This window comes from Eptesicus fuscus, chromosome 9 (assembly GCF_027574615.1).
Source record: "Eptesicus fuscus isolate TK198812 chromosome 9, DD_ASM_mEF_20220401, whole genome shotgun sequence".
NCBI lineage: Eukaryota > Metazoa > Chordata > Mammalia > Chiroptera > Vespertilionidae > Eptesicus > Eptesicus fuscus.
The window spans coordinates 36,914,446-36,926,802 of record NC_072481.1 but is presented as its reverse complement, the minus strand read 5'-3'; the positions used below and the strand labels follow the sequence as shown (position 1 = coordinate 36,926,802).

Genomic DNA, 12,357 nt, shown 5'->3' with positions numbered 1-12,357 from the left:
TTTTCAAATCAAAGAACAATGAAAAGCAAACTTAGTAGAAATGTTATAAGAAACAGTTTAACTTTATATGATGAAGTTTTGCAGATTACTTTTGTTATTTTAGAAGAGTTGAAAATATTTTTAAAAAGTAAAAGAAAAAGATCACTTGTAGCTACTATCAAGAGAAGCACTATAAATTTTGGTATAGCTTTTTTCTTATGTATACATAAATTTACATATATGCAAGTTTTTAAAAAAAGAACCAGGAGTACTAATCTTATAAAATCCTCTTTTAATAATAGAAAAACAGTATAAGTCATGACTAGGAGGTCAGTTTGATTCCTGGTCAGGGCACATACCTGGGGTTGCAGGCTCCATCCCCAGTAGGGGGTGTGCAGGAGGCAGCCGATCAATGATTCTCTCTCATCACTGATGTTTCTCTCTCTCCCTTCCTCTCTGAAATCAATAAAAATATATTAAAAAGAAAAGAAAAAAGTCTGAAGAGTGCCCTGGCTGGGTGATTCCGTTGGTTGGAGCATCGTCCTGTATGCCAAAAGGTTGTGGGTTTGATTCCCTGTCAGGGCACATCATGTTTCCCGCTTCCTCTAAAATCAATATATCCTCCAGGGAGGATTTAAAAAAAAGTCTGGAGATCAACTGTTTAGGTCTAAAACCTAGCTTCAAAATTTGCTAGCTGTGTGAATTTAATCAAGTTATTTAATGTCTCTGTGCCTCAGTTTCCTCACCTGTTAAACAGGATAATATCAGTATTCTAGAAAAATTCCTGGCTTATTATAAATATTAGTTAGGTATTTCTTTTTGCTCTCAGTATTCCATAGTACCTTTGAAGCCCAATCTACACTACTTCAGGTTTACTTCATCGTAGTATAGAGTAGAAGTCACATCAGGTTTAAATCCTGGCTATACCACTTACCAATTGTATAACTTTAGCTTGGTTAACCTCTCTAGGCTACAGTTTCCTCATTTAAGAAAAAAAAAGAGGCCGAAACCGGTTTGGCTCAGTGGATAGAGCGTCGGCCTGCGGACTCAAGGGTCCCAGGTTCGATTCCGGTCAAGGGCATGTACCTTGGTTGCGGGCACATCCCCAGTGGGGGGTGTGCAAGAGGCAGCTGATCGATGTTTCTCTCTCATCGATGTTTCTAACTCTCTATCCCTATCTCTTCCTCTCTGTAAGAAATCAATAAAATATATTTAAAAAAAAAAAAAAAAACTTTAAAAAAAAAAAAAAAAAGAAAAAAAAAGAGGAAGGTAATAATAGTATTTACAATTCATAGGTTTCTTGTAAAAAGTAATTAAGAATAATGCACGCTAAGTACCTGGCACAGTAAGATTTCAATAAATGTTGTGAATCTTTTGCTTAATCTAAGGTATACACTTAGACTTTGGAGGCAGGGGAGACAAAAACACCCTTTAATTGGATGCAAAATTTTGCATGTATGTATATAAGAACATTTTCTCAGGAAATGAAATGCATGGCTACCAGCTATTTAAAGCAGTTTGTAACTTCAAAATAATTCAATATTGCTATCCTAAAATTCATAGATTACTGAAAACCAGAGGCTTTACTAAACAAACCAACCAATCAACAGAAAACTAGAGTTGAGTATTATTTTTAAAAACACACACAAAAATACTAGAATTGAATATGCCAGGAATAATCAGTTTTAAAGACATATATTTTTTTTACCAAGAATATAAGGAATAAATTTGACCCAAAAATAAGTTAGCAAAGAGGAGAACTGTTGACAAATTTTCAAAGAATAAGAGATGGCAGTAGAACAGAAGGGCCAAAAATAAGTGAAAGACATATGATAGCCTCTTTGGGTCACGTTTCCATTGTCTTCATCAAGAACATCTGGCACAAAGAAAGGGAATACAGAGAATAAAGGTCACTCATGGATGCAATTCTAGTTTAGAAGAAAATAATTCACTTGTCAGCACTAATTGTTCTTCCCTGAGGGAAAAAAAGAACAATAAATGATCCAAAGAAGCAAATAACACAGTCAATTTGCATGGTCCCCTTAGTACTGACAGACTGAGAAAACTGGAGACAGGTGGCAAGTTCCTCCTTCCTACTCCACAGTATCCTGGAAAAAGGCTTAGGGACATTTAAGGAAACTAGGTATCTCGAACGTGAAATTTTTCCCACCACGGAAGTAGGGTTTAGAAGCAAGGAACCCAAGCACTTTCCCACTTGTCTAGGATATAAATAAATTTTTAACCTTAAGAGTTTAGGTACTATTTTCTATCAATAAAAAAATCCTCTGTGAAACTAAAATAAGGGAAGGAGGGAATGAGACTAAAATTTACCAAGTGCCTACTATGTGCCAGACCCTTTAGTAATCTTATTTAACCATTCACAAAAACCCTTCTGTTACAAAGAAATTACTATCCCCAATTTACAGATGAGGAAACTGAGGCTTAGTGAAGTTAATTAATTTGATCAAGGGCATCCACCTAATCAATGGCAGGGCTGAGACACAGACCCAGATTTTCCTGATTCTGAAATTTTTTTTTCTTCTATTTCACCCTATCTTTCCAAGTTATGTGAGCAGCTGTAAAAAAAGTTGTATAAAAATATTTCTATACCTGGTGTTCATCTGGGACCCTGCACGAAGATATAGAGGCTCCACAATAGTTGGTGAATGAATTATTAAATTTCAAATGCTCAGTATCCTAAAGAAGAGAGTATTACTAATGAGTGACAAAATAAAAAAACACGATTTAACCACTTATTAACAAATTACAGACAAACTTAGGTTACTTATTGTATCTATTCATTATTTAGAAGATATTTATTATTATTATTATTATTATTATTATTATTTGGTTAATCCTCACCCGAGGCTATTTTTGTCATTGGTTTTTCGAAAGAATGGAAGGGAGGGGTAGAAACCGAGAGAAATATTGATGTGAGAGTCACATTGATTGGTTGCTTCTCCCACACACCCCGACCTGTGCGGGAGATTGAGCCTACAACCAAGGTATATGCCCTAAACCGGAATTGAACCCGAGATCGATGCTATAACCACTTAGCTAAACCAGCTAAGGCTAGAAGATATTTTTTGGATAAACTCAGAGGCTGAAAATATTTACAAGAACAAAATTCTATTGAAAGTGCCCTTGTAAGGTTGACTAAGATCCTCTTGGAGATATCTGGACTTCATGAAGAGCTTCTGTGGATGCAAGTTTTAAACTCTAAAGCCCTTCTATGATGCTTGGTTGTCATGGATAACAGTATTTAGCTTCTTGATCACTGTAACTCACTGTTACACTATAAAATGCCATTAAGCAGAAGAGGTTTAAAACTCCATATATGTCTCTTCTTTCTTTATGACTTAGGGTAAAAAGATAATGTTGATCCATTTCTCATTTTAAAACAACACAGCCCAGCCAGCATGGCTCAGTGTTTGAATGTTGACCTATGACCCAGGTCAGGGTTCCATTCCTGGTCAGGGCACATGCCCAGGTTTTGGGCTCCATTCCCAGTGGTGGACCTGCAGGAGGCAGCGGATCAATGATTCTCTCTCATTAATGATGTTTCTATCTCTCTCTCTTCCTCTCCCTTCCTCCCTGAAATCAACCTATAATAATAAAAGCATAATATGTTAATTAGACTGGACAGCCGGATGACCTTCCATGAGAAGCCGGGGATGTGAGGTCCGAGCCCCTTGCATGAATTTCGCGCATCGGGCCTCTAGTTGGTATATAAAACAATACACATGAGACAGTTTATTCTCCCAGTACCACCCAAGCAATTAAAGCTAGGGAAACTAAAACCATATAACACCTAAACCTAGCAAAATATATTCTCCTTGGACAATGGCATCCTATGTCAAATAGAAATCATCAAGTCATCCTTACCTCTCCTTCATCTTCCCCATAAAATTTCTGTCTTTCCATCTCCACCTAGTTCCTGACTTCATCAACTCACCAGATTTACTGTAAACTCCCCACAGTGCTGCTAGAAGGTTATTTCTATATAAATCTGACCTAAATATTTTCCTGCTTTAAAAGTTGATGGCTCTTCTTTATATACAGAACAAAAAACCATCACAATCTGGTCCACCCTATTATTCCAAATGTATCCCTTATCCACTCATCCTACATCCCATTCAAACTGAACACTTGCAGTTCCCCGAGTTTGAGTACCTGCACAGACTGTCTGTCCCCTTTACTTGGAATGCCCTGGTAAACCCCCAACATCCTTCACAATCCAACTCTAATACTACTTCCTCTGTAAAACCATCTCCTACCTAGACATCATGGTGATTTCATTTTCGCCTGTGTTCATACACACAGCATTTTCACACTTGCTTGTTTACACGTTATTTACAGTGGACCACGAACTTCAAACATTAACCGATCCCTTACTATGTAGCTGTTTGAGCTAGACAATGAGGAATTAACGAGCATCGAGGGTTTCAGTCCTCAAGAAAATTTCTCAGTGCAAACAACTATAAACAGCACGTCATCGACTGAAAACCTCTTTCACATACCTAAGCAAAAGTGATTCTCCAGGAATCCGTGATCCGCTTATTCCTCCCACTAGTTCCCCCGGCTCCTGGAGGGCTGAACCCAACGCGGGGTCCTGGACGTCGCCCACGGTCCTCCTCCGGTCCCCGCTTCGGCCTCTCAGTGGAAACCGAAGCATGAAGCCCGAATCACCGCAACCTCCGTTGAGGCCGGATCTGTTTGTTGAACCGAAACAAGAGGTTGGCTCCAGGAAACGCCTCCACCGACTCCGCCCTGAGACGTTGGGGTCGCGGGAACTGAGGCGGCAAACACTAGCTCGTCGAACCGAAACCCGCGCCGCGCCCGCTGACTGGTCAGAAACCCGACCCATCAGGGCGCAGGGGCGGTGCTGGAAGCATTACGCACGTTCTCCGCGACGGGCTTGGGAACCAGCCAATCAGCGCCCCGAACAGGCCAGCGTCCGACCAATCCCAAGCCTCCTTAGAGAAATGAGGTCGACACCGGGGTTCCAGGGTCAAGTTCCGGAGGATTTAAACACTTGATTTTCTTAAACGGTTAAGTTCCGGGGTGGGGCGGGCCTTGCACACGCGCAATGAAAAGCCCAGCCTGGCCGAAGTGAGCCTGGCGGAGGAAGTGCTCGCTTCCTTTGTCGTCTATCCGCGACGGGAAGCGGGAGAAACCCTTTACTTGAATTGGCAAAAGATTTCTCCTAGTATTTTCCTAAGAAGCGCCCGCTTTTCCATAACAAACATCTTTTAAGAAAATTTCTTCATATATTAATGGCAAATGGTATAATATATATGGCATATGTGTATATTATGAGGCATATGGTATTAATATTAATATTGGTGTGACTTGTATAAGTATCTCCACAATTAATATTGGTTAATTAGGCCTTCTCGGCCCTTTTCTTACATAATTGTCCTAACCATCAAAAGTAGGGTTAAAGATCGCACAAACTAGTGAGTCAGGATTTGAAATGCCACTTACTTTCCTCTAATTTTCTTTAAAACTACTTTAAGATATCGGAAAGAGAAATGTAAGATTATATGAACTAGACAAAAAAGAAGAGATAAGCATAACACATAATTCCCTACCCCGGGACATAGTGACATCCTTCCAAAGTGTACAGTATGGAAGGGGAGGAGGCAGTAAATTTACAGGGGAGAAATCTGACCAACATATTTCAGCCACATAATCAAGACTAACATTAGTGATGGGTCATGTTGATAGTATGTACACTTACGCTGTGATGAAAATGGCACTTTAGTGTCTTCCTTCCAATAACCTATATCTCAGTCTCAGGAAGAACATCAGATCAATTCCAATCATGGGGAATCCTATAAAATCCCTGACCTGTACTCAAAACTGTCAAAGTTATCAAAAGCAAGGGAAGTCAGAAACTAGTCAAGGCGCCTAAAGCAATATGACAACTAAATTTAATGTGGTATGGTGAACAGGATCATGGAACAGAAAAATGACACTACTTTAAAAACTAAGACAATCTAAATAAATGAAGGACTTTAATAATATTGTACCAATACTGGTTTGTTAATTGTAACTAATGCACCATACTAAATATATTAATAATAGGGGAAGCTGTGTGTATATGGGGTACATGGAAACTTGTACTACATTCTCATTTTTTCTGTAAATCTAAAACTGTTCTAAAAAATAAAGTCTGGTTATAAAGAAAAAGGGAAGGCAAGAGGAGAGCTGAAGCATATGCTATTTTTTGAACAACAAAATAAAATATCTTATTGTTGCTTAATAATAACTCAAATACTAAAAAGAACTTCAATTAAACATTGTATTACTATTGGACTTCTAAACAGGACATACATTTAATGCTATGCATAGTGTAGATGCTATTACAACTGAATAAAAAGAGAAGTAAGCTTCATTTTAGGACTTTATTTATTGAAATAAAATCTACAAATGCTATAACAAGGACCTACTACAAACTAAGCTTCCTGCAATGTGGAACAAATGGAGAATTGGAAGGACATGACTAGCATAGAACAAAGGTACAATTTTATAGACAGGGTAATAAGGGGTAATAATCCAAAGCAAATATGAATTATTGTTAGATTGCAAGCCAGTTTAAACAGACTGAATATATGCTATGCTATTCTTTAATCCCTATTTATATATATTTATGTCATTTCAGTACACTATGGACTTGTTATGGCTATTGGCCTTAACAGAGAAAAGCTACCAGTTTTATATTTCAAATTTGCAGGTTCTTTAATTTTCTTCACAGTGAACTATGTTACACTTTTTAACATATAAATTTGTATGAATCTGTTGCACAATGTTATAAGAAAAATATTGCAAAAGAAAAGAATCATCCAAAATTTTATATCCTAACATATCAACTGTCTTCTCCTTTTTAGTCACTATCTGAGTGACATGTCCTTTATGATTAGACCAGGTAAATGTTCAGTGTTATAAATGCTGACGTTCCTGCTAATAGTCTGACTCTGGGAATTAAAGAGCTATTGTTATCACCAGGAACAGGGAAGTTGGAATCAGTTATCAATTCTGCTACTCATTTACTAAATTTCTCCAACACCCAACTTTCCCTTCCTCTATTTACACTTCTGAACTAAGCTGATTGCTTTTTAAAAATAACTACAGTTTCACTTTTAAGGAACATCATATTTTAAGGGGAATTGCTAATCTGTCAATTTATGCAAACTTCCTTTAAGATTCTTAAGACTCTTGTTAGAGGTGACAATAACAATTTATGTGTTAACTCATCTTGACTTTACTTATTTTTTAAAGCTTGGATTGTTTGGAATAAAGACTAGAATAAGTAAATAACACACACCAAATTTACTTTCAGTAAATTCTCTGAAAGTTTTTGCTAATCTGAGTTAATGTACCATCATCCTGATTTTGTATTCAAGAAAACTAGCTTCTTTGTTTTAAATTAAATGACCATAGGTGAATCTGTATAAATTTGTTGCACAAACAATGTTATAAGAAAATGGGTTTATTTCTAGGTTCTCTACTCTGTCTCATTGATCTATGTGTGTGTTTTTATGACAATACTGTCCTGTTTTAATTACCATAGTTTTGTAACATAGTTTGAAACCAGGGGGTGTGCTGCCTCCAGCTTTGTTCTTTTCTCAAGATTGTTTTGGCTATTTGAAGTCTTTTGTGGTTCAAAACAAATTTTAGAATTGTTTGTTCTAGATTTGTGAAAAATACCATTGGGATTTCAATAGGGATTTGCATTCAATCTGTATATTGCCTTGAGTAGTATGGACATTTGAACAATATTAATTTTTCCAATCTATAAGCACAGACTATCTTTACATTTATTTCTGTCTTCTTTAATTAATGTCTTGTAGTTTTCCGTATCTGGGTATTTCAAATCCCTGGTGAAATTTTATTTTATTCTTTTGGATGTAATTGTAAATGGGATTATTCTCTTTCAGAATGTTATGTATTGATTTTGTATCCTGCAACTTTATTTACTGAATTTGCCTATTCTAATTTTGTTTTTTGGTGACGTCTCTAGGGTTTTCTATATATAATAGTATGTTATCTGCAAATAGTGACAGTTTTACTTTTTCCAATTTTTAAAAATAATTTTAAAATATTTTTTTTATTGTTTTCAGAGGGGAAGGGAGAAGGAGAGAGAGATAGAAACATCAATGATGAGAATCATTCATTAGCTGCCTCTTGCACACCTCACACTGGGGATGGAGCCTGCAACCACTGAGCCATGCTGGCTGGGCTCTGTTCCAATTTGGATGCCTATTTCTTTTTCTTGTCTAATTGCTCAGGCTAGGACTTCCAATACTATTTTGAATAAAAAGTAGGTCATGGTATAAGATACTTTAAAGGTATTGTTGAATTCTGTTTGCTCATACTTTATTGAGGATTTTTGCATCTAAATTCATCAGGAATATTGGCCTGTAATTTGTGTGTGTGTGTGTGTGTGTGTGTGTGTGTGTGTGTGTGGCATCCTTGTCTGTTTTTGGTATTATGGTAATGCTAGCTTAATAAAATGTGTTGGAGTAGTTTCCATTTTCTATTTTTTTTTTGAGAAAGATTAGGAGGTACTAATGTTTGGTAGAATACACCAGTGAAGATGTCAGGTCCTGGACTTTTGTTTGTTGGGAGGTTTTTGATTACTGATTCCATCTCCTTGCTAGTAATCTATCTGTTCAGATTTTTATTTCATCATAATTCAGTCTTGGTAGGTTGTATGCTTCTAGGAATTTATCAATTTATTCTAGGTTGTCTACTTTTTTGGTATATAGTTATCCATAGTGGACCTTTTGTATTTCTGTGGTATTAGTTGTAACATATTTTTAATTTCTAGTCTAAATCTTCCAGGAACCTTGGAGTTCCCTTAAAAGAGTGCATCATGACTTGGTTCAGTGCAAATTCGATGCCCAGTCAAGGGCATGTACCAGGGTTGTGGATTCACTCCCAGGCCTCAGTTGGAGTGCATGCAGGAGACAACCAGTCAATGTGTCTCTCTCATATCACTGTTTCTCTTCCTTTCTCTCTCTCCCTCCCTTCCACTCCATCTGAAAAGCAATGGGAATAGGAAAAATATCCTCAGGTGAAGATTAACAAAAAACACACACCGGTGAATCATGTTACAACAATTAATACATTGTAATCCTACCTTATAATAGAGAAACATGCAAATTGACCGCACCTCCGCCACGCCCAAAGCCAATCAGAGCGAACAAGATGGCGGTTAATTTGCATATGTGGGCGCTGAGCGGCCTGGGTCCAGGAAACATCCTCTGGACCCAGGCTGCTCCTAGTCTGTAGGCCCGCGCTTAGATCCTGAGCGGCAGGGGTCCTAGAACGCCCCCTGGCCACTCAGAGCCTATGGGTGTAGGCACCAAGCAACCTGGCAGGCGGGAACATCCCCGAGTCGCTATAGTGATGCGGGGATGTTCCGCTCCGCCCCCAGCGGCTTGCAAAGGCTCCTGCACAAAGCGGGGGTTTGGGGCCACGCCCCCAGCCAGGCGCCCAGGACCAGGGGGATGCCGCTGGCCTCTGGGGTGTGCCGAGACCCTGGCGGCCACTGCTGTGTGCTGCCCGGGGTCCCTGCAAGCCCCGAGCCTGAGGCCCATGGCCAGGCTGGCTGCTGGCCTCCCCAAGCCGCTTGCAAAGGCTCCTGCACAAAGCGGCCGTTTGGGGCCACGCCCCCAGCCAGGCGCCCAGGACCAGGGGCTGCTGCTGGCCTCCTGGGTTTGCCGAGACCCTGGCAGCCACCACCGGGTGGCAGGGACACGCCCCTAGCCCAGTGGACACAACCCAGGGGCTGCATGAGCTGCAGAGGATACACCTTTTTAAAAAAAATTTTTATTGATTTTTTTTTTTTTTTTACAGAGAAGAGGGGAGAGGGATAGACAGTCAGAAATATCAATGAGAGAGAAACATCCATTAGCTGCCTCCTGCACACTCCCCACTGGGGATATGCCTCCAACCAAGGTACATGCCCTTAACAGGAATCAAACCTGGGACCCTTCAGTCTGCAGGCCCACGGTCTATCCACTGAGCCAAACCATTTTGAGAGTAAATACCTTTTCTGACAACTCATTGGCTAAGCTTCCTGTAGGCCACCAATTGCAATGTTCTTGGTAATTTGGGTTATAAGAATCCAAGAAGGTAATCTAGGGTTTTTCCACCACACTCTTGAAGGAAAAAATGAAGGTCCCTTGAGGGGTCCCAGATTGGAGAGACTGCAGGCTGGGCTGAGGGACAATACCCCCCGCTACCTCCCCTCCCCGCCGTGCACGAATTTCGTGCATCGGGCCTCTAGTACTGTATAAAGAGTAATGAGACATAGTCCCTTCCTTTAAGGATCTCTAAATCTAGTGTGGAGATACACAATACACCACAGTGCTACAACAGAAGTAAACAAGGGACACAGTTAGTGGGGAGGTGGTATGTGTAGAAGCCCAAAAGAGGGGCACCTAACCCAGTCTTGAAAATTTAGAGAGAGCTTCCTAGAGGAGGTAAAATCTGAGTTGAATCCTGAAAAATGAATAGCATATACCAGCAAAGAGGTGTGGTGAAGAATGGGAAAGTGGAAGTATGGGAACAGATGATCTATCTCTAAAGGGCAATTATGATCAATAGGACAAATAAATGGTGATGAGGCCCTATTTCTGAAGCTCTTAGGGACTTCTCTAGGAACTTGACTATATACTGGGAATAGTATGCATGCATTGAATATATGGCCAAAAGATCTAATGTACTTGATGATAAATAAACACATATTGGTAGGAATGGGTTTTGAGGATACCTCTTGTTATACTTCTTTCTGAAATCAGTCTTCTTATCTGTAATAAAACTTACTTTAAAGGGATTTTGTGAATATGAAACTTTTTATCTCCTAAGGTGGCAGTATTGTAGAGAAAGAATGCAGATTTTGAAGCCGTACATGCTGAGTTTGAAATTCACTTTGCTATCTACTAGTTATGTGGTCTTAAAGTATTTCCACTTTCTGGCTTTGTTTCTCCATCTGCAAAATGACAGTACTAACTTCACAGCAGTACAGGAATTTTATAAGGCAAGGCTGATGTTTAGCCAACACAACTTGTAAGACTCTATTGGTGGTTAAAATACTGAATTATTTTCATACTAGAGGCCCGGTGCATGAAATTCTTGCACTGGGGGGTCCCTCAGCCCAGCCTACACCCTCTCGCATTCTGGGACCCTTTGGGGGATGTCTGCCTGCTGCGGAGGTGGGAGAGGCTCCCACCACCGCTGCTGCGCTCGACAGCAGTGAGCCCAGCATCTGGCGCTTGTCAGTCAGCTGAGTGGCACTCCAGCTATGGGAGCACACTGACTACCAGCGGGCAGCTCCTGCGTTGAGTGTCTGCCCCCTGGTGGTCAGTGCGCATCACAGTGACTGGTCGTTCAGTCACTTAGGCTTTTATATATATAGACTAGAGGCCCGGTGCACGAAATTCGTGCACGGAGGGGGGTTGTCCCTCGGCCCAGCCTGTACCCTCTCCAATATGGGACCCCTTGAGGGATGTCCGACTGCCCGTTTAGGCCCGATCCCACCGGACATCCCTCTCACAATCCAGGACTGCTGGTTCCCAACTGCTCGCCTGCCTGCCTTCCTGATTTCCCCTAACCGCTTCTGCCTGCCAGCCTGATCACCCCCTAACCACTCTGCTGCCAGCCTGTTTGCCCCCAACTTCCCTCCTCTGCCGGCCTGGTCACCCCTAACTGCCCTCTCCTGCAGGGTTGATCACCTCCAACTGCCCTCCCTTGCAGGCTTGGTCCCTCTCAACTGCCCTCCCTTGCAGGCCGGGTGCCTCCCAACTGCCCTCTCCTGCTGGCCATCTTATGGTGGCCATCTTGTGTCCACATGGGGGCAGGATCTTTGACCACATGGGGGCAGCTATATTGTGTGTTGCAGTGATGATCAATCTGCATATTACTCTTTTATTAGATAGGATAGAGGCCTGGTACAGGGGTGGGGGCCAGCTGGTTTGCCCTGAAGGGTGTCCTGGATCAGGTGGGGGTTCCCTTGGGGTGTGGGGCGGCTTGAGCGAGGGGCCTGTGGTGGTTTGCAGGCCGGCCACGCCCCTTGGCAACCCAAGCGGAGGCCCTGGTATCTGGAATTTATTTTCCTTCTACAATTGAAACTTTGTAGCCTGGAGCGGAGCCAAGCCTGGGGCTCCCTCCGAGGCCCGCAGCCATTTCTGTTGGGGTGATAATTGAAACTTTGTTGCCTTAAGCGGGTGGTCCCGGCCTGGGTGTGCGGAAAGCTTTGCTTCCCCTGTTGCTGGTGGCAACCCTGGCCTGCTCTCTCAAGCTCCATTCTGCTGCCATTTGTTTGAATTTGTTTACCTTCTATAATTGAAACTTTGTAGCTTGAGT

General features: G+C 41.1%; 1 protein-coding gene across 1 annotated transcript in view; it reads right to left on the bottom strand.

Annotated features, from left to right (window-relative positions):
* STIL (STIL centriolar assembly protein) overlaps positions 1-4,846 on the bottom strand; it is a 45,121-nt gene extending 40,275 nt beyond the window's left edge. Inside the window, exon 1 of the mRNA XM_054720744.1 lies at positions 4,500-4,846. Coding sequence (XP_054576719.1) covers positions 4,500-4,846 — 347 coding nt within the window. The remainder of the gene's footprint in view (positions 1-4,499) is intronic.
* Positions 4,847-12,357: the final 7,511 nt, after the last annotated feature.